Source organism: Mytilus californianus, unplaced genomic scaffold, assembly GCF_021869535.1.
Source record: "Mytilus californianus isolate M0D057914Y unplaced genomic scaffold, xbMytCali1.0.p SCAF_1, whole genome shotgun sequence".
NCBI lineage: Eukaryota > Metazoa > Mollusca > Bivalvia > Mytilida > Mytilidae > Mytilus > Mytilus californianus.
Window position 1 is genome coordinate 59,269,270 of NW_026262581.1, and position 22,681 is coordinate 59,291,950.

General features: G+C 31.7%; 2 protein-coding genes across 2 annotated transcripts; one reads left to right on the plus strand and one right to left on the minus strand.

Annotated features, from left to right (window-relative positions):
- Window positions 1–298: 298 nt before the first annotated feature.
- On the plus strand, window positions 299–5,941 carry LOC127705287 (piercer of microtubule wall 1 protein-like). Its single transcript, XM_052209609.1, has 4 exons — window positions 299–415; window positions 1,630–1,729; window positions 3,737–3,870; window positions 5,855–5,941. The coding sequence occupies exons 1-4, from the start codon at window positions 398–400 to the stop codon at window positions 5,921–5,923; spliced, it is 321 nt and encodes a 106-aa protein (XP_052065569.1). The 5' UTR covers window positions 299–397; the 3' UTR covers window positions 5,924–5,941.
- A 46-nt stretch (window positions 5,942–5,987) lies between these two features.
- On the minus strand, window positions 5,988–22,655 carry LOC127705087 (transmembrane protein adipocyte-associated 1 homolog). Its single transcript, XM_052209358.1, has 11 exons — window positions 22,522–22,655; window positions 21,400–21,609; window positions 20,949–21,081; window positions 16,941–17,030; window positions 14,870–14,942; window positions 14,303–14,382; window positions 13,757–13,900; window positions 10,102–10,162; window positions 9,688–9,790; window positions 9,025–9,105; window positions 5,988–8,425 (listed from the first exon to the last, which is right to left on the minus strand). The coding sequence occupies exons 2-11, from the start codon at window positions 21,594–21,596 to the stop codon at window positions 8,155–8,157; spliced, it is 1,233 nt and encodes a 410-aa protein (XP_052065318.1). The 5' UTR covers window positions 21,597–21,609; window positions 22,522–22,655; the 3' UTR covers window positions 5,988–8,154.
- Between the last annotated feature and the right edge of the window lie 26 nt (window positions 22,656–22,681).

Genomic DNA, 22,681 nt, shown 5'->3' on the forward strand with positions numbered 1-22,681 from the left:
TATTTATAGAATTTTGCAGTCCCATATGTGAACTTGACAATATTACAAAATCATCTGCAAAACTTAATCAAGACAGTCAAGATTTTTGAAGGCCTAAAGGTTTACAAGTTGAAAAGTTTTGTCAAAAACTGATGTATATCATATGCAGCAATTTTGTTTGTGAAATATAAATTGTGTATTTAAAGAAAACAAAACACACTGTAATTAACAAATTCTCTAAGAAGATTGACAAGAAATGACATGTTTTCAACAGACAGCTTGCGATTATCCTTAGAACGCACCGTTGATAATACCGGAAGCGGAAGTGTCAGTCGTTAGCAACATACCTTAACAACAACAGTTTAACAAGGGTATAACTGGCAAGACAAATAGCTACCAAATTATCAAACAAATAACAATGGCAGACACTCAGCAGGTAAGAAAGATATTAAATTTCACATAATGAACATAAAGAGACAATTTCCATGATATAGTACGACTTTTTCGCAAACTACAAATATGAATTGTTAGTTCAATAGTTGTCAATAAACACTAGTGACTACAGTCAGATAAACAGATATTTGTCTTAATATTTTTTTTATTTCAAAACCATATATGTTTGAAATACGAGGCAGGTGTAATCGGAGAAAGAGGACGAAGCCTGTTAGGTAGCCATGTAAAACAGACTTATTTTTTTTTTCAATATTATATTCGTACATTGTATGTCTCATAAATGGGTACTACAATTGTCATATCTGGGTCTTTTATAGTTGACAATGCGGTATGGGTTTTGTGCATTGTTGAAGGCCGTACAATGACCAATAGTTGTCTCATTGCCATTGGCAATCATACCACATCTTCTCATTTTTAAAACTATCGGCAAATAACAATTTCCCTGAGAATTTCAAACCTCCAAAAAAATTAAAATTACAATGATAAAAAAATCAATTTTATATTTCACCAAAGTTGTGCAAACATTCATTCCAATGGCATCATTTTTCCAATTAAGGTCCATTTTAACAAACAGACAAAAAATGGCTGTGTTAAAAACTCTTTAGAAGTACAGACAAAACTGTGTAGTTGGAAAAGTTTACTGTTACTTTAAGGTTAGGGTTCAATTATGGTAAGGTTTGGGAAAGTTTTTAGTGTAACGGTTAAGTAAGGAACTTGTGATGTTCTTTTGAAAACTTCACACCAGAAACAAATGGCATACATTTGTACGTTTAATCATCATGGGCAGTCATGAATGTGTGTTCTATTAAGCGAAACTACCCTAAACCTTACCTTTATCTAAAACAAACCCTTACTTAATTCTAAAACGTACAAGGACTGACTCGGGACTACTAAAAGTATACTATCCATAGTTCTGATTTTTTTTTTTCTGCTTCCTTCTGTTTTATGATATTTTAATTTGCAAGAATATTCATCATAATGAATGTGGGCAGTATTTGAAGAAGAAGATATCAGTTTTATTTTTTTGCTAAATACATTGTGTGTTGAATCTCGATACATTTATAAAATGCATGTATGGGATCACATTTCCTTCCTAACAAACAGTTTTAACAGAACTGAATTTTTGTTTGTTTGATACTTTTATAGTTGAGAATACATCAGTAAGTGAAAAATATTTTAGTGTTTTCTTTTTTTCAGGAGGCTGTAAATATAGGCCCTGGAGGTGTTCCAGAAGGAGCAAAAACTTCAGAATACTACAAAACAGATGAACATTTACCACAGAGATTTGACAATCCTGGTGAGTAAATACATATTACAATGGCTGCCCATAATGAAAAAAGAGAAATGTTATTTAAAAAAAAAACACAAATAGTAAATGAAAATAATACTGATATAAGGTTGGGTCAAGGAATTTATAAGTGTCTGTTAAATTTTATGATAATTCTAAACATATAGTTTTTATTAATGTTCATGATGAATAATTTAATTTTGGATGTAACACGTCTTCTGATTGGCTGGCGTTGTTTTGTTTATTAGCTCATAGACATAATTTTGTCATGTGACCGTGACGTCATCAACGTTTTTTCATGGTTTACTCCGGTTTAAAATGGGATTTAGAATTAAATTATAAGAAATGACTGTAATATTTTTTCTGTCTATTCGAAATAACATAAAAAATGTGGTGCACACTTTAAAATAACCTGCTACGCGGGTTATTCATTGTGCACCACATTTTTGATGTTATTTCTTCATAGACAGAAAAAATATTACTGTCATTCCTTAAATAAATATCAGAATAATTTGGCAAAAATATTATAAATTCTGTTACCATAAATATAGATTTTCTGTGCAGTCAAGATGTTTTGGTGTTTACCCCAAAAAGTAGCAGTTAAATTTTGGTATGTCTAAATTTACACTTCGGTTTTATACCAAGAATTGAAGATACATTTTTGGCAAAATTGAATTAATTTTTCTATTAGTTGTTGATGAAAAGTTTATACATGTATATAGAATATATATTGACACCTAACATAAGATGAATTAAAAAATCATCAAAGACAAACAATATTATGATAATTAGAAAGATAAATCTAAGAAAATAAAAAATTGTCATCATAATTTCTATTAATTGATTAAAGTGTTGTTACAATAATCTTCATGTATGATCATGTATAAATCAGCAGGTCACTAATTGTTACACCATTGTATGCTTTGATCCTTCTTGCTATTATATGTAATTGTGTAAAGTTAATTAGTGGTAATTGTTTTCACCCCGATTAAATTAACTAAAATATCATTTAAATGTAAGTGTTTGGTATTACTATAAATTTTCACTTAGTAATATGAACATCAAAATTATTTATTTTGTAAAAATATTTCCTTTCTCTATTTGAACTGTACACGTATACCTAACAACAAAATTATTTTCATTTACCTGTGTTTAAAGTTAATGCAAATGACTGATATTTTTATTCGAGCATATTGTTTTTCTTAAATTGTTTAACATTTCATAGCGGCATAACATGTTACTTTTATTATTCTTCCCTTAGTTTATTTATTTTGTGTTTACATTGTATCATAGATCAAATTTATTTGTTCAGTATATGTTCACTGGTGTTAATATGTCCTTTGATTGAGTTAAGCCATTTCAGTTGGTATTTTATAGTGTGTCTTTCTATGTTGTGATGTTACACTATTGTTTCAGAAAAAGGGTGAAGGTTTGGTACTATTAAAACGTTTAAACCCGCTGCAATTGTTTGCATCTGTCCTAAGTCAGAAATCTGATGTTCAGTAGTTGTCGTTTATTGATGTGGACCATAAGTGTTTCTTGTTTCTCGTTTTTTATATAGATTAGACCGTTGGTTTTTCCGTTTGAATGGTTTTTACACTAGTAAATTTTGGGGCCCTTTATAGCTTGCTGTTTTGTGTGAGCCAAGGCTTCTTGTCGAAGACCGTACTTTGTCCTATAATGGTTTACTTTTATAAATTTTGACTTGGATGGAGAGTTGTCTCATTGGCACTCATACCACATCTTCTTATACAATGTATCTATTTCAATTATAATAACAATTTTTCACTTATGGTTATAACTTATCTTTCATTTATCTTTATGGTCAGCTTTATATATTTTGGTGTGATTATAGGGAAACAAAATATGACTGCAGCCAAAATATCCAAAATTCACAATTTTATAAGATTGCAATGTTCTCTATAATTTTAATATAAAAAATTCCTGTTCCAGTATTTCATATTGATAAAGTTAAAAATATAAAGAAATTTATGAAATTTTTCTTATTGTTTATAGGATGGTTCCAAGGTTATGGAGGTAAACAACAACATCCAATGTATAGGACTAGTGGTCAGGACTATGGAGCACGGGTGCCAACAGTACACAATATGCCTAAAAGTTTTCATGGTCGCACACAAAAATTCTCAAATGTAAGTTTCTCAGTTGATCATATTACAAAATCTAAAACTTTGTGTCATGCTCCAAGGTCATGGAATGAGTGACTTTACAGCATAAAAGTTTTTGTTTATTTTTATTTCAAACAATCTGAAAATTTTATATTTTAAGTATTAATAAAATGCTTCGCTGAGCACAGCCTGATACGACCGCAGAGGTCGAACCCTGAAGTTGGCCTGAACAGTTGGGGCCAATTTGGATATAATATTCAAGCTTGATACTGTCTGAATTTTGATTGTGATCAAATTTTTGACATAATATAGGTTTCTGACACAAAATAAATGTGGTAAAAGATCTTATAAATCTATTGGGCAATACTGTGCAATTGAAGATTACTTCTTGAAACTTTTACAAAATTTGAAAATTTTTGAAAAAAATATGAATTCCTTAAAAAAAATTTGCGACTTTTGGAATCCCCCTTGGAGCAATTACCCCAAGACTCGATCCAATTCTTTCCTTTGTAGTATGGAACCTTGTAGTACAATTTCAGAGAGATCCATACACATCTAACACAAGTTATTGTTTGGAAACTAGAATAATGCATGTTTTTGGCCCTTTTTTGGCCCCTTATTCCTACATGTTTGAGGCAATTACCCCCAAACTCAATCCCAGCCTTCCCTTTGTGATATGGAACCTTATGGTACAATATCAGAGAGATCCATACACTTATAATTACACACTTGTAAGTTATTGTCCGGAAACTACAAAAATTGTTGTTTTTGGTCCCTTTAAGGCCCTTAATTCCTAAACTGTTTGCCCCATAACCCCTAATATGAATCCCAACATTTTACTTGTGGTATAAGACATTGTTGTACAGTTTCAGCAATCGAAATACTTATACACAAGTTATTATCCTGAAACTAGAAAAATGTTTGTTTTGGGCCCCTAATTCCTAAACGGTTGGGACCATCATCCCCAAAATCAATCCCAACTTTCCTTTTGTGGTATTGAACCTTCTTAAAAAATTTCATAGAGATCCATTAGCTTAAACTAAAGTTATTGTCCGGAATCCAATGTGTCTTCTGACGACGACGTAGACGATGCAGACATCATACCATCCCAAAAAATTGTTTGCGGTCATATAAAAACCTTATGATTCAACAGTCTAGGAATGATTCTTCAGTAAACTTTAAAGTACATTCAACAAATACTTCACATTATCAGTTCACTGACTTTTTCTTGACAAAAGTTCATTTAAAATTGACAAGCAGTTGTATGCAATATCATACAAATTATACTACTTGTTCCTGACATAGTCACATTGATGAAAAATTAAAAATATATAAGTCCTGACCCATTTGGTTTCTGGAGTGGGGGGGGGGGGGGGGGGGGCTTGTTTAAAAAAAAGTAATCTGGCTTACATTTTGATAAAAAAAAATTAATCTGGCTTATTCAGTTGCAAAAAAAATATTCTAGCTTCTTCTGCAAGTATGACATGTATGATGTAAATTTTATTGAAAAAACAATTTTCTTGCTTTGATTTGACTGAAAAAAATATTCTTGCTTGGTTTGCATGGTCAAAATAAATCTGGCTTGATATGAAATCCCTTTATTTTTCTCATCATAAAATTCCAGACCAAATATTGAACCATTCCTAAGTACACATGTTGAATCTTATGTAACAAAAGTTACACAGACGGTCAAGGTGATTCCTTGTGTTGGGGTATAACATTAGAGAGATAACACATCATGCAAATTATTATTTCTAAAGAAAAAATTACCAAAAACTTTTTGATTGAAATCTTTTAACGCTTGTTCAGAGTTAAATGAGTTACTGGGTAAACAGCGATGTTCAGAAGTTGCTAATGAGATAACTGTCAACCAAAGATAAAGAATGAATATTTGAATATCTACTTATGTACATGTATACTGCAAGGACTGATGACTATTAAAAAATCGCAATTTATTAGTTTCTTTTATTTCCCAAAATTATTATTGTTTTATATTTATCATTTTCAGCATCTAGGAAAATGTGGAATGTACAGGAACCACTCAATGAACACTGCCTTGGACCAAAGTAAAGTGTGATCATACTTATTCTAGATAGTTTTGTGACACTGTAAAAAATGTTGTTATTGAAGTGAAAATGCTATTTTGAATGAAAGGTGTATGATAATGTGTGTGGAAGAAACAGAAACAACAGTGTATGTAAATATTCCTTAAAACCCTGGACAATAACATCATGTTGGAATCATTTAAATTCAAAAGAGAATACTTCTCAATAAATGTATGTACTTTGTCAGTTATATACTTTGTGATGTTTTCTGTATTGTTGTCTGGTATATTTTACAAAACCAAATAAAATTGAAAAAAATAACCTAATTTTGTCATTTCATTTGTAGTCTACTGCGAAAATGTTAATTCCATTATCACAAAGTGAAAGGGTTTGCATTATAAACAGCTTTGTTTATTTAAAACTTTGTAGTTTTTTGTTTTGCTTCCTAGATTTAATCAACAAGAAGTTTAAGACCCATGTTTGTATGTCATCATACACATCTTTGGTAATAACAAAAATTAAATCATGTGATATACACAAATTTTCAGTTTGTTTTTCATCTGATTTTGAATAATGTATCCAGGTTTTTACTTTAATTAACCAGTGACCTGTATAAATAGATACATCCTTTTAGTGTTGAAAATGTAAATGGAAATTGAACCATCTTGACCTTCATTATATGCATGAATGACATGTAGCATTAAAATTTACATAAGAACAGAATACATTAAATAATAACAGGAATCACCCAAAATACTGGATACCACATAAGATTGCTTCAACAATCAACACAAGACTCGTGTGATAAAAAAACAACATACAAACAACAGCGAACCATGCACGGTCTAGATAGCCTGACTTGGTATAGGCACAAATTGTGTTTGGGTTAAACCAGTTTTTATTTGCACACAAACCTCTATCACTACCTACCTAGACCCTGTGTCATAAAAACTAAAACATAATAAATAAACTGCTTCGCTGAGCGCAGCTGGATACTCCCGCAGAGGTCCAACCCTGAACAGTTGGGGCAAAAATGGACACAATATTCAAGCTTGATACAGGTCTGAATTTGGATTGTAATTAAATATTTGACATATAATAGGTTTCTGAATAGATGTAGTCAAAGAACTTGAAATTGTTTATATGACTTTATATTCAATTAAAGATTTCTTGCTGTTGTACAATACACTGTGCTGTTGCGCAATACTTAGTAAATCTGTTGTCAGACTATAAACAAATAAAATCTTATAACACGGAAACGTAAAATTGAAAATTTATCAAAATCAAAAGGGAGCTTACATCAATAGATATAAACAATTTACCAAAGTTTCATAAAAAATGCTTTCAGCATTTTTGAGTTATTGTCTGAAAACTGGAAAATCCCCCTTTTTGTAATGAAAAAAAACCCATAAATCAGAAACTAAAATTTGGAATTGAAATTCAGAAAAGTATGAGCCCAAAAAAGAAACAACTTTATATTTTATGAGATTATGTATATAGCTAAAATGAAGCTTCTGTACAATTATTTTGTTGTTGTTTCTTGGCCGAGCATGTATTCATACAGAAAATTTGGATGGAAAACAGCATAAATTCAGCAGATTTCTTTGTTTTCATGTCAGACTTTATTGTGAATAACATAAAGAAACTTGTGTAATTAATATATATTTTTTTATCATATGTATTTCCAATCATAATGATCAAATTAGAATTGGCCCTCAAAACCTTTAGTTTCTTGGGCCAAAAAAGAATTTTAATGGCCGTGCTCCTTTGTGTTAGTATGATAGCTACTTTTGAAGCTAGCCCATTGATAAACCTATGATTTCCTTTTTTGGGTGACCAAGTTCTGATTGCAATAGAACTTAATTTTAACTACCATAACATATATGAAAGGCAATGTGGGGTATACATCAATGAAACGATGTATGTTTATATTATCTCTGCCTATAACAAGAATACTTTTTAATATATATTTATTACAAATTTGGCATCACAACATTTACAAACAAAATTCAGTCTCAAAGCTTCGAATTGTCTGACAGTTGAATCAAGATTACAACTGTATACAGTTGAACCACATCATACTGAAATTGAAAAAGCCAATAATATTGCAACTACTTTGATTTGATGAACCTCAGGAGTATTAGTTTTTAAAAAGCCCAAAACTAAAAATATTAGTATATATCTAGTTGCCATTCGTGAAAACGAAGAAAGCTGACAGAATTCACTTAGATTTGCGTGAGTGGGATTTCATGACAATGTAGCACTAAGCATTTGCTTGGTACAATGAATTAGACGGAAAACTAGGCGGTCCAAAGTCTTCGGCTATAGCATTCATTGAATTGTCAATCAATTGATTCTGAACACTTGAACTAAGAATATTACGGCGATCAAAATGTGTACTGTCATAACTTCCCACAAAACTATCTGTGTCGTCTGCTTTCCTGTTGGCAGCATATGGCATACTAACATTGTCATCTTCTGCTACTTCATCTTGTTGATTTTTATAGGAAAACAATATTCTTGTCTGAGATGTTCTGAAAGGTGTAAATGTTAATCAATTATGTATATATCTACCGTAATTATAATATCCCATAGGTATAAAATCGCATTAATTATTTATTCATATTGCATTTTCATATAAAATAAAAAAGATATTCATTAATAAATTTGTGTTCAAAGATTCCTTCTATCCAAAATGTCTGCCAGTTTCAATCTTTCATGGATAATAATTGGCAATTTTGTGAATTATTATCATTCTACAAAACACTATAAAATTAAATTAGTTTAGTTGACCACAACTACCTCCAACTTTTCAAAACTTGAAGACATGCCAAGGAATAATTTCCATAACTACACCAATAATATTAAAAATATAATCTAGTGTGGAAATACTTGTATCTTTGGAATCGTAATCTTTGTGAACTTACTTTTACAGGCAAACCATGAATACAAACTTGTATTTGCTCGATAGAGAACAATAACAAATCTACAAACTTGTTTAACACCAACTTTACTATAAAAATTAATGTATTTTAAGTAATTTCATGTGATAATATTTCTTAGGTTAATTGCAGTTAATACTATGGAAAATAATCCATATTAGACTTTGATGAGGTTTTGCAGTTCAACATACCTCAAAAAATTATGCAGGAACACCACATAGACTAGAGGTGCAAAACAGGTGAAATAAATGTAGGCAGTCAAATCAACCACACTGAAATATTGTAAAGACATACATATATATATATATATATATAATTTATTTGTTTCAAATACATATCAAATCAATACATTATGCTGCATTTAACTGCATCAAATGTTAACTAAAAGAGGTAGAGGCTATACAGATCAAAGTGCAAAAATTTAAATATGTTATACAATAAACAGATCTTTTAAATTAATTGTATGGTGTACTACTATTGGAATTGTCTTTGCATAATATGAATTCCCCTACATGTATGTATTTCCTATTTTGTAGAACAAGGGTATTTTGATTGCTGTCATATTTGGTTATCTGGTGCCTGAGATGGAAGGACCAAAATCAAGCACACCATGATGAAACATCCCCTCCCCCCCAAAAAAAAATTTTAAAAAAGAAATAGTGACAGTTTTGTTACCAGTCAGTAGTATGATGCGATTCTTTCAATTTTCACAGCCATAATTTATCATTTATTAAAATATGCTATACTTAAGCTAAAGTTAACAAGTTGAATTACTAATATGTATCAAACAACAACATTTAAAGACACAAATATTCATAAAGATACATTTATACATGAGAAAATATTAAACCTACCACATGCCATTCATTATATTACCATACAACAAGCCACTTCCAACAGCCTGTGTCAGGTTTAACGTAGCAAGAAAAAAACAGTACCAATAAAAAGATTTCTTTGCTGAAATAGAAATTGTTATCAATGAATAAATTTGAAGTACTTACTATTTTGTATACATATATCTTAATTCAAATCCCACTGTATATTTCTTATTTATAAATAATTAAACATGCAGAAAAAATTAAAAATATAATGGACACTGAATCTGATGTTTTACATTTCCAAGATACAATAAATGAATATTTAAAATAAAACTTTTCCTTACAATTATTCTACATGAGCTGTATAAAGGAAACCATCTTTACCAGTTTTCATTCATTTATTATCAAATAAATTATTAAAAGAAATGCATCTTGAATACATGTACTTACGTGGAAGAGCCAGCTTCTCTTTCAACGAAGTCCAAGGTAAAATAAATATACATGTATACACCTTTAAAAGAAATAAAAGGTCAAAAATTAATGAGAAAGATTTTCTCCTGTATAGTAAATATAGTTATACCTAATTTTTTAAATAAGTACTGTGAAAGAAATTCTATTACACTGCATGAAAACCTTGTTGTTTAGGGAAAATAAATATTTATCAGTCGCTAGTTCTTTAAAATGTTGCTTAAATAGCAAGCTTTTTCATACTTTAAAATTTTATTTAAAATAACTGATGGTATGCATTGCCCGAATTTAACTTATATACCAATATATACTTTGTATGCACTTCTGTACTTTTAAAGTCATGGTGTATTTATTCCTGAGATAACTTCTCTTATGTGTGCCACATCATTCTCTCTATTTGAGGCCAGTTTGTGTACTAAAATTTAAATAAGACCACCTATTCTTGGCCCCCATTCCTATCCACATTAAATTTTTCACTTCCACACATTTAGGGGGGGGGGGGGGATCAATACACTATTATTTACACATCAGACCGTACTGGTTACTGGAACTTTGGATACACCAAACCAGGTTCTTCATATCTTAGAAACAGGCAATATATGCTCTCAATTTTAGAATTCATTCATACATTTTTGTATTATTCAAAATTATCAGTCAATATGTGTTCTACAAGGATCACCAGTCCTTCACCTTTCATTTGATACCATGATTACTAAAATATATTCTACATAGTTTGATATTTACACCTATGCGTAAAAACCATTTTGTTTTAAATATGTACTACTTTCAAGTATGTTCTTTTTTGACCGGACCTGATTTTGGTGGTGTTACATCTTACAAAGTCTATCAGAATCATTTTGCAATAAATTCTGCTCAAACCAGTGCTAGAGGCCGCCTTAAACTTGCAGTGAGGTGAGAGTTCTTTTCAGGCTCCTTTTGAAGACCTCACTGTGACTTTGAGATGAAGAACAGCAATAAAAGCGCTGTTCCTTTTCTTTTTATGTGTTTTTTGCTGTGCATGTACCGATTTTGTGTCATGTATGGATACCCATATCCTTTGTTTTTCTATTATATATACTTTTTTCGAAGTACATGATTGATTGTTGTTTAACACCATTTTCAGCACTATTGGCTATGAAATGGTGGCTAGTTTTTATTTATAGAATAGGTATTAGAAGTACAGCAGACAATTTTAAAGTGTTAGAACTAAGAAGCCTTAACTATTAACACAGATAAAGTGTCCTTTTACTGCTTTATTTCACTGTAATTTCTTTTCAATTCAGTTCAATATGTATTTTTATAGCAGGAGGGCATAATGATTTTTCCAGTCTGTCTCATAATAATATTATGGTTGAATAAAGTTTACCATGAAGTTGTGGTCAGATCAACCTGAAACTTAGTACACATGTTCCTTATGATATGAACTTTTTGAAATGTAGGTCAAATTAGGGTTTGGACCCAGGTAGTTCACTAAACATAATGCAAACATAGCATGGTGTTTATTGACTCATATTCTCGTTAACGTTATTGTATGTTTTTCATCAAAAATTTGCACCTGTCCTAGTTCGGGAACCTGTTGTTCAGTGGTTGTCGTTTGTTGATGTGGTTCATAAGTGTTTCTCGTTTCTCGTTTTTTATATAGATTAGACTGTTGGTTTTCCTGTTTGAATGGTTTAACGCTAGTCATTTTTGGGGCCCTTTATAGCTTGCTGTTCGATGTGATCCAAGGCTCCATGTTGAAGGCTGTACTTTGACCTATAATGGTTTACTTTTACAAATTGTGACTTGGATGGAGAGTTGTCTCATTGGCACTCATACCACATCTTCTTATATCTATTATGTTTTATATAATGTTGAATATAACCAAACACTTTAAATAAAATGCTCCGCTGGGCGCAGCTTGATACGACCACAGAGGTCGAACCCTGAACAGTTGGGGCAAGTAGGGACACAACATTCAAGCTTGATACAGCACTGAATTTGAATTGTGATTAAATATTTGACACAGCATAGGTTTCTGACACAGAATGAATGTGGTCTAAGAACTTAAAAAATTTTAATTTACCTATTCAAACCATATCATTATTTGCTTTTATATATAAATCAGAAATAACCAATTTAAAATGGAAAATTTTAAAGAAAAAAAAAGGAAAAAAAGGAAAAAAAAATCCCTCACCCAATTTTTTTTAACCCCCTTATGATTCATCACCCCCTAACTCAATCCCAGCCTTCCCATTGTGGTATGGTACCTTGCAGTACAATTTCAGAGCGATCCATACACTTGAACACAAGTTATTGTCTGGAAACTAGAAAAATGCTTGTTTTTAGGCCCCTTTTTTGCTCCAAATTCTTAAACGTTTAGGGCAATTACCCACTAAATCAATTCTAGCTTTCCCTGTGTGAAATGGAAACTTGTAGTACAATTTCATAAAGATTCATACACTTACACACAAGTTATTGTCCTGAAACTAGAAAAATGCTTGTTTTTTGGCCCCTAATTCCTAAAATTTTGAGGCAATTACCCCCAAAATCAATCCCAGCCTTCCCTTTGTGGTATGGTACCTTGCAGTACAATTTCAGAGAGATCCATACACTTGAACACAAGTTATTGTCTGGAAACTAGAAATATGCTTATTTTTGGCCCCTTATTCCTAAACGTTTTGGGCAATTACCCCCAAACTCAATTCTAGCTTTCCCTTTGTGATAAGGAACCTTGTAGTACAATTTCAGAAAGATCCATACACTTACACACAAGTTATTGTCATGAAACTAGATAAATGCTTGTTTTTTGCCCCTTTGTTGGTCCCTAATTCCTAAAATTTTGAGGCAATTGCCCCCAAAATCAATTCCAGCATTCCCTTTGTGATATCGAACCTTGTGGTACAATGTCAGAGAGATCCATACACTTACACACAAGTTATTGTCATAAAACTAGAAAAATGCTTGTTTTTTGCCCCTTTTTGGCCCCTAATTCCTAAAATTTGGAGGCAATTACCCCCAAAATCAATCCCAGCATTCCCTTTGTGATATGGAACCTTGTGGTACAATGTCAGAGAGATCCATACACTTACACACAAGTTATGTCTGGAAGTTACAAAAATGCTTATTTTTGGCCCCTTTTTGGCCCCTAATTCCTTAACTGTGGGTACCATAACCCCCAAAATCAATCCCAACCTTCTTTTTGTGGTATTGAACCTTATGGTAAAATTTCATAGAGATCCATTCACTTAAACTAAAGTTAGAGTGCGAAAACTATGACGCCACCGGAAGACGATGACGACGACAACGCCAACCTCATTCCAACATACGACTGCAAAAATTTTGGGGTCGTATAAAAATAATTCATTAAAAGGATATCAGGAATACCAAACATATTCTATGTAGCACAACACAAACTATCAATATCAAGTAAGCAGACATACACACAAAGATAAACACATAAAGCAAGCCACTATAGTTTGCTATATTTGACATACTTAATGTTGATAGCAGTATGATGACATTAAAGTGTTCTTTTTTTCTTAAGGGTATTAGTGTTTTGGGGTTCTGTTAAAATGATGTTACTCTTCTGTTTAAATCTTATTTGCAATGTTTACCAATCTTTTATTCATAAAACTAACTAGATGTATTGTCTTACCACAAAAAAGAATAATGAACTAGTCAGCCAAAAGATCATGCCTCCATGTCCAAATATATCATAGTCTATTGCTGTGACATTTATGCCTTGACCTGGTTTCTGGACATGGAATTTAGGATCCGGATTTGTGAATTCTAGTGTACCCTGAAATATATACAACAAAACAGTACCGTATTTGAAATGATTAAGCATAAAGACAAACAAGAATTTCAGACTGTTTTCAACAATAACTGAAATGAGAATGCAACAGACCCCTTTTTCTATCATTTTCTTTTGTGAAAACTGTCTAAAAAATATTTCAACTTTTATTCAAGTTTTGTTTTATTTATCATATTAAAACATAAAAATTATCAATTTCAAGGAACTTCAGTCAAAGGATCATGACTTAGAAAATCAAATCAAATGGTATCAATCTGTATTTGCACCATACTGTATTTCATGAAAAATAAATTCACCATTTTGTAATCTTAAATTTTGGTTTTTTTTGCAACAATCAAGACAGTCACACTCTTAATGTTAATTGACTTCAGAATGTACATGTTATACCTGTGTAGTAGAATAAATCAAAGCAATACATGTAGTTGCTAGCAAAACTCTCTGAATACTTTTATTACTGTCTAGATGACCTGAAAATGAAAAGTAACTACATATAATACATGTATCTATAAGCAAACACACACAAATATTCATTATTAGTTGAGGTTGATTTAAAAGATCAATATAGATAAGTACATGTACATTTGTATATAAAAACCTTCCAGAGACTAAAACTGTACCATTCCTGAACGTTAATAGATTGCAACACTATTAAACATATATTAATTGTTAATACAATTTATGTTTACATTTTGCTTTAAAAAGACTAGATTGTTACTTTTTGATTTAATTTGATTGAACAAACCATCTTTCAATGCTGAAACAAATTTCCATTTCAAGAGTAAATAATATAAAGTGGAAACTAACTACAAATATATTTTCTCATTTTTAATTCCTAGTCATGAATTTACATCTTTATTATATACATGTATAATCAAACTATAACATCAATTGTTGTCCGTATTTTTATGTTGTTTTTTTTCAGCATAAAGATATAAGAATATGGAGTTTACTTACCAAATGCAATTCCAAATATTACAATGGACATTTCCATTGCCAATAGAAAAAATCTTAGTATCAACCATATTGCCTGCCAAAAGAAATATCTTATTTGAGTCTTGTACATTTTTCAAAATGACTGCACATTGATATGAAAATGATTGAGTTATCTCCCTTTTGTGATTTTTTTCAATGAGTTCCAAAAAATTCATCTCTAATAAACAGTTAAACGGAAACAAAGCCAAGTTCTAATAACCATTACTTTTCCATCCTCCACATTAAAATAACAATAATAGCAACAACTACTGTGAGCTATTCCAAACTACATGCACTACCAGTAGTTATACCCCTGACCAATAATAAAAATGTGACGAAATTTCATATACATGTATATGCATGACATTTTAAAGTTTTGGATAACAGGAAGTAGAACATTGAAGGAATTGAAAGCGTGTAAAGTTTTACAACGTAAGCAGACGAACTTGGTGCCAAACATCAAGAAGCTATGACTTATAGCTGCTGCAAAGATATGACTAGAAAAATGTGTTTATAAAGATAGACAGGCACACTAAATAACAGAGCTGTATGGCACACTAAATGACAGAGCTGTATGGCACACTAAATGACAGAGCTGTATGGCACACTAAATGACAGAGCTGTACGGCACACTAAATGACAGAGCTGTACGGCACACTAAATGACAGAGCTGTAAGGCACACTAAATGACAGAGCTGTACAGCACACTAAATGACAGAGCTGTACGGCACACTAAATGACAGCTGTACGGCACACTAAATGACAGAGCTGTACAGCACACTAAATGACAGAGCTGTATGGCACACTAAATGACAGCTGTACGGCACACTAAATGACAGAGCTGTACAGCACACTAAATGACAGAGCTGTATGGCACATTAAATGCTGTACAGCACACTAAATGACAGAGCTGTACACTTCGTTATTCTGTACAACAAAATAAGATTTTCTGCTTGATTCCAATAAGATAGATTAGTACCTAAGATAACAAGTAACTGGTTAGTTCAAATAACAGAAAGAAAAATTTAAATACTACAAATATCTACTTCTATATAATTGTAACGTAGGGAAACACCAAAGTACCTAGTTCAAAAGTTTAAATTGATATCTGATTATAATCCTAATCTTTAAGAGATGTTACACACGGTATAAATCTGATAGTTCCTAAGCCAAATGCTGAGCTGTTAAAGAAATCTTTTGTTTATTCTGGACCAGTTGTATGGACTACCATATAAAATGTGTAAAGTCCAAAACATTTTTACTTTTAAACAAAGTATAAAGAAGTACTTGACACAGTCATGATAAGTTTCTGTTTTTTACAATGTATTATTTTGATTTGTATATTATTTTTTTTTTTTACTACAAGTACCTCTAACCGTTTCATCTTTTATAATGATATATTGAACTATGAACTATTTGATTGTAAATTAACTACCAGTATGTGTAAATATCTGTTTTGATTGTATTGTAAATTGTATGTGAGGGCCTCAGGGAAGATGAATTTGTTGTAACTAACTGTGTTAACCCTCTATAAATAAAAAAATTATTATTATTATTTTTATAAGAACACAATTGATTTTTATCCTAGGTAAACACATACTCTTTTATACAGCATAATATGTACAAATATATTTAATTTTATTTCATTCAAAGCTGATTTATACTTTTCCACACAATTTGTTTTTTGTTTTTGTTTATTATCAATGAGCTGTTCACTTCTAGATCTGATAAGAAAAAACAGAAAAAAATGTGAAAGTTAGTACAAAAAATCATGAAAAAATCATTATAAAAAAATTATTTTGAAAACCAGAAAAAATTGTTATGACATGTTTTGACCTCTTACAACTTGAAAATGTAAGGGCTTGTAAATTCTTAGAAAAGATAAAGGGGAGATCATTCAAACTTTGAAAAAAATTAAAATCTTATGAATTTATTTATACAGGTAAATATTACTTACATCTTGAAGTGAATAAACATGACTTGCATAAGAATTACCCCTTACTGTTAAACTGATATAAAAAAAGGTCTACAGTGTATGTAAATATAAGTATACCTTGTCTGCATTATCTCCAGCAGGGTCTGCAGCATTTACTGTCATTGCTACAATACATCTTAACACACTAATAATGGCTACTGTTAGGACCTGGAAAATAAAATAATGTAACCATACATCATAATACTCTGATAAGGACTATTGTCAGAACTTTAAATTTAATAAAAGAACAGAGTTCCAATATCCCCTGCGTTGCACATATTTTATCTATCCAAGGTACAAGGGCAATAACTAAAAAAAGTACTTTTTTTTTGTTCTTTAAAACTTTTTATTAATATCTTAAGAGAAATGAAGGCTTCAGAGCAAATGCAATGTGATTTCCATTAAAATTTATATTTCCAAGGGGCATAACTCGTTAAAAATATTTGATCAGGACTAATTTTCAAAACTGTCAAAGACATTGCTGATATAAACCTATGATATAAGTTTCATAAAATTCTGGCAAGAATTGAACACATGAGAGCGATAACATTGCAATTTTCCATATAATCAATATTTTTAAGGGGCATAACTCTTTTAAAAATAATTGTTTGGCACTGATTTTTAAATTCGTCCAAGACATTGCTAATATTAACCTATGATTTAAGTTGCATAAAATTCTGGCAAGAATTGTACATGAGAGCGCTAACAATGCAATTCTCCATATAATTTATTTTTCCAAGGGGCATAACTCTTTTAAAAATAATTGATCGGCACTGATTTTCAAACTTGTCCAAGACATTGCTGATATAAACCTATGATATAAGTTTCATAAAAATCTGGTAAGAACTGAATTAACACATGAGAGCGCTAACGATGCAATTTCCATAAAACTAATGTTTCCAAGGGGCATAACTCTTTTAAAAATAACTGATCGGCACTTATTTTCAAACTCGTCCAAGACATTGCTAATATAAACCTATGATATAAGTTTCATAAAAATCTGGCAAGAATTGTTTATGTGAGAGCGCTAACAAGACCCTATGGATGTACGCACAGAGGGACGGATGGACAGATGAACGGACAGTCGGACGCCCGGTATTTTCATGTCCCCCACAATGTGTTACGCGAGGGACAAAAATACTACCATGAAACATTGAAAGACAATAACAACAGCCACTTATTGATAGAATGTTTGTTTGCTTAAAATCATGAAGAATATTTTTCATGCATAATAATAATTTTTTGAAGCAGAGATATGTCTCGCCTGATTTTGATAGTATAATGACAAATGTTAAATCTAAAATGGCAATACTTTATCATGTTAACTCTGTAAAACATTCAAAGTAAATGAACCAAGAGCCAAATAACCTCTGTGGAAATGAAAAATGTCAATGCTAATACAACTGCATACCAAATACCAGAGACTTATCATAAGTGGTTCCCTTTAACTTACCTAAACACAAACTTTAACATATACATTGCAAAAGTTTCAAAGGCAATGCACATTGATGAGGGGAAGGGCTATATAATATCCATGGAAATGGTAATATAACAGCATACAAAATATCTTTGACTAAAAATTTGTGGTTCATCTTAAGCTGACCTTTTTTTCATAAACTAATATATGTAGACTAAGCAAAGTTTCATAGTCAATAGACCATGACTGATGGAGGGCGGGACCAAATAATCTCCATGGAAATGCTAATGCAACTGCATACCAAAAACATGTATCATTGACCTACCACTAGTAATTCCCTTTAAACTGATCTATCACCTTATCACAAACTAAAACCTTTTTGACACCTCTGCTGCTGCTGCATGAAACAGCACTCCTAACTCTAGCTTTTTCAACCTCATCAAGGCAAGACAAAAACTAGAGGCTCTCAAGAGCCTGTGTCACTCACCTGATTCTACTTTGGTTTTGGAAATCATGTTAAAATAGATTAAAATCATAACAGATACCCTAATAATGAGTGAGGCCAAATTTGGTTTAATATTGGCCCTGTAATTTAATAAAAAAATCCTGGTGGCCATCTTGAACAGTAAATCAGCAACAAAGTAGCAACACTTCATCAACACCTCATAAGAAACATTTATGCCATGTTTGGTTTCATTCCATTCAGTGCACCTCTAAAAGAAGCATTTGTAAGTATTTCCAATAGGGTCTTATGTTAAAGGAAGTCCCCACGCTGGCAGCCATCGTGGATGAAGGATCACCTTCAAAGTAACAACACTTGGTCAGCACCTCATAAGGAACAATCATGCCATGTTTGGTTTCAATCCATTCAGTGGTTCTCTAAAAGAAGACATTTGTATGTATTGTCCATAGGGTCCTTTGTTAAACACTGTCCCCAGCTGGTGGCCATCTTGGATGATGGATCGGCTTCAAAGTAACAACACTTGGTCAGCACTTCATAAGGAACATTCATGCCATGTTTGGTTTCATTCCATTCAGTGGTTCTCTAAAAGAAGACATTCGTATGTATTTCGCATAGGGTCCTATGTTAAACTAAGTCCTCCGCTGGTGGCCATCTTGGATGATGGATCGGCTTCAAAGTAACAACACTTGGTCAGCACCTCATAAGGAATATTCATGCCATGTTTGGTTTCATTCCATTCAGTGGTTCTCTAAAAGAAGACATTTGTAAATATTTCCCATAGGGTCCTATGTTAAACTAAGTCCCCCGCAGGCGGCCATCTTGGATTATGGATAGGCTTCAAAGTAACAACACTTGGTCAGCACCTCATAAGGAACATTCATGCCATGTTTGGTTTCATTCCATTCAGTGGTTTTCTAAAAGAAGACATTTGTAAGTATTTCCCATAGGGTCCTAAGTTAAACGAAGTCCCCCGCTGGCAGCCATCTTGGATGATGGATCGGCTTCAAAGTAACAACACTTGGTCAGCACCTCATAAGGAATATTCATGCCATGTTTGGTTTCATTCCATTCAGTGGTTCTCTAGAAGAAGTTCAAAATGTAAAAAGTTAACGACGACGACAGACGCCAAGTGATGAGAAAAGCTCACTTGGCCCTTCTGGCCAGGTGAGCTAATTAGAACAATACGTCAAATGTTATGACCTGAAAATTTGGTGAACCATTAAAAAGTGTATAATTTTGAACTGACACTGGAAATTTGGAAAACTAAGGTGATTTTAGTTAAAAAGGCTTGCAATACTGAATTAGTGAATAGGTCACTGTGAAGCCCTCAAGACTTGTTGCTCAGATTAATTTACTTGCAGAGAGGATAGAATACCCCTATTATGCACCTGGCATTCAAAATCCTAATCAAAAGGAGTCTGACTGCATATTAATACATGTATAGCAAATGAATGGCCCCAGCCTCATCCCTTTAATGAAGGTTATACAGAAGGTCGAAAAAAGGTCTGGCAACTAATTTTTCCTTCGGATTATCTTATATACATGTATGTTCAAATATTGTCAGTAAATACTAAATCATTAATAAGATTGCAATTCTTCATCGTTATTTACATGATTTCAGATTACAGTACAGTGAAGTTGCCGATTAAATATACAGTGAAAAATTATTTCAACATTTTTTTATGAAATTGCAAATATGATTAAAATTTTACAATTGATATAAAATACCTAAACATTGGCTTCTGTGTGAATGATACAATGGGGAACATAAATGTTTCAAGTCAGGAGCCTGTAATTTAGTGGTTGTCGTTTGTTGGAAATTGTTGCTGTATATCATATTTGTTTTTTATTTATTGTTTTGTACATAGCCATTAGTTTTCTCACTTGTCATTTCAGGGCCTTTTATAGCTTCAATGCTATAAATGCAGTATGGGTTTTGCTAATTGTTGAAGGCCGTACAGTCACCTATAGTGGCTAACTTCTACATCATTTGGTCTCTGTGGAGTGTTGTCTCATTGGCACTCATACCATTTCTTCTTATTCAAATATAAAGTCCATCAGATTGAATTAGTTCATGCTAGTTCTGCAAATCTTATTTATTCACTATCATTCTCCTCAAAATCTAAAATAGAGCCGGACAAAACAGTGATTACTTCAGACAGGTTTCACTGTATTTAGAGAATGTCACAATAACTTTTTTACCTACCATAACATAGAAAGCTGTAAATATAGGGCTGTCTGTGCTCCTTAGTTTTGTAATTGCAGTTTTCATCTTCCATATAAGGAACATTAAGAAAAGGGCATTTGGCCCTAAAATGATTAGATCCCATATTCTTATGCTGCAAAAAGAAGAATTTACATTTACATTTTAATTATTTCTACAAAAAGCCAACAATATTCACAGTCTTAATTTTTCATTATAACATGTATTTTCCTTGTTATATTTTTTGTAAAATAACTGTCAAGTCTGTGTCAATTCATGCATGATGATGTCATCATGGTCATAGACCAATTTGAGGAATACAAACAGGAATACGGTGCCTGTTAGGAAAATTCTCAGTCTCTATATTCTATCAGTTTAAAAACAATTTAGTACTGTTCCTAGCTTAAACATGTTAAATTGAAGCTTCAGCTTTGTTATAAATTTATTCATGTACCTTGAATATGCAATGTCATCATACAATATAGCCTGACATATAGGCTCACTGATCTCTGTGTCAGGTATATTTGGTTCATATGGTGTAATGGTGGTTCCATTACTGGACAACAGCTTTAACACATTGTTGTTAAACTTGTTCAATTGATTGTGTTCTGGGCTTGACTGGGAGAAATGGACTGTACCTGGATCGGACATCAATAAACTCAATCTGAAACAGTTATTTCAAATGACTGCTTGCAATTGTATTCACTGCTGATTGCTGCACATAAGGAAAACAAACATTGTTTAAGCAAGTTACATGTAACTAACATAATTCAACTTCCTTGAAAGACATGAATTTTATATTCTTTATATATATATGACTGTACTTAAAAATAATATAAAACAACAATCTTCCAATTTCTTTAAATTATCTTTGTTCATTCTAACTGACCATACATGAATCTTTTGAAGTGTAAATATAATTCCCCTTTTAAAATAGAATTTACCCCCAAAAAGTAGACTAGATTAATAAGTAAGGGAGGAGAAACAATCTATGGTCTTATTGGATCTCCTATACTTAAAAAGTTCAATGTACATATGTTCTGGTTTCATTACCCTTGTGAATATGTGAGAAGAAAAAACATTTGGATTTTAAGTTTCTCCCATCAAATCTGTCAATTGACGAATTGCGGGTAACTCTCAAAATTATGAAATACAGAAGACACGTCTTTTGTGTCAGATTGGTGTTTTTTTGCATTTGTTCAGTATTTACCATTTTGATATCAATATTCTAAATCTGTTTCAATCTGAATTTTGTGGGTATTACACATATCAATTATGAAATACAAAATATCAAATGTTGCTCAATTCAACATGTTGAAGGAACATAACTTTTCTTGAAATTTTAATTTGCACTGATTTCATTTAGAAGGACACTGACACTGCTCATCTTTATTTATTAAGACAGAAGTTAACTTTCAGAAATGGTCTGATTAATGAACTGCTGAAACTGAAATTTGAAAAAGGGGTGGAGTGTTCTCATTTTTAATGATTTGTACCAATCTTTTCAAATATTTAAAGATTACTTGACCTAATTATTACAGGAATTTTCTTTTTAACACAACAACAGCGTCCTTACCAAAAAAATAGCAACTGCAGGAAATAAATAACTAAGTAAAAATAGACATTTGCGTCAAAATCATAAATTTGTTTTCTACTTGTCCATGAACGTGCTTCAGAAGGAAGGTATTAATCCCTATCTTTCAAACGCACGAAAGATTTGTAGTATTAAACGCGCG

What these genes read in the sequence shown, in the direction of transcription:
- LOC127705087 (XM_052209358.1), bottom strand. Translation starts at nt 21,596, where the DNA reads ATGTCCGATCCAGGTACAGTCCATTTCTCCCAGTCAAGCCCAGAACAC. An exon ending in TTACAGCTTTCTATGTTATG is followed by an intron (nt 17,031 to 20,948) that starts GTAGGTAAAAAA and finishes TTTATTTTCCAG; the next exon opens with GTCCTAACAGTAGCCATTAT. An exon ending in TTCCTGCATAATTTTTTGAG is followed by an intron (nt 8,426 to 9,024) that starts GTATGTTGAACT and finishes TACACCTTTCAG; the next exon opens with AACATCTCAGACAAGAATAT.
- LOC127705287 (XM_052209609.1), top strand. An exon ending in ACAGAGATTTGACAATCCTG is followed by an intron (nt 1,730 to 3,736) that starts GTGAGTAAATAC and finishes TATTGTTTATAG; the next exon opens with GATGGTTCCAAGGTTATGGA. An exon ending in GCACACAAAAATTCTCAAAT is followed by an intron (nt 3,871 to 5,854) that starts GTAAGTTTCTCA and finishes TATCATTTTCAG; the next exon opens with CATCTAGGAAAATGTGGAAT.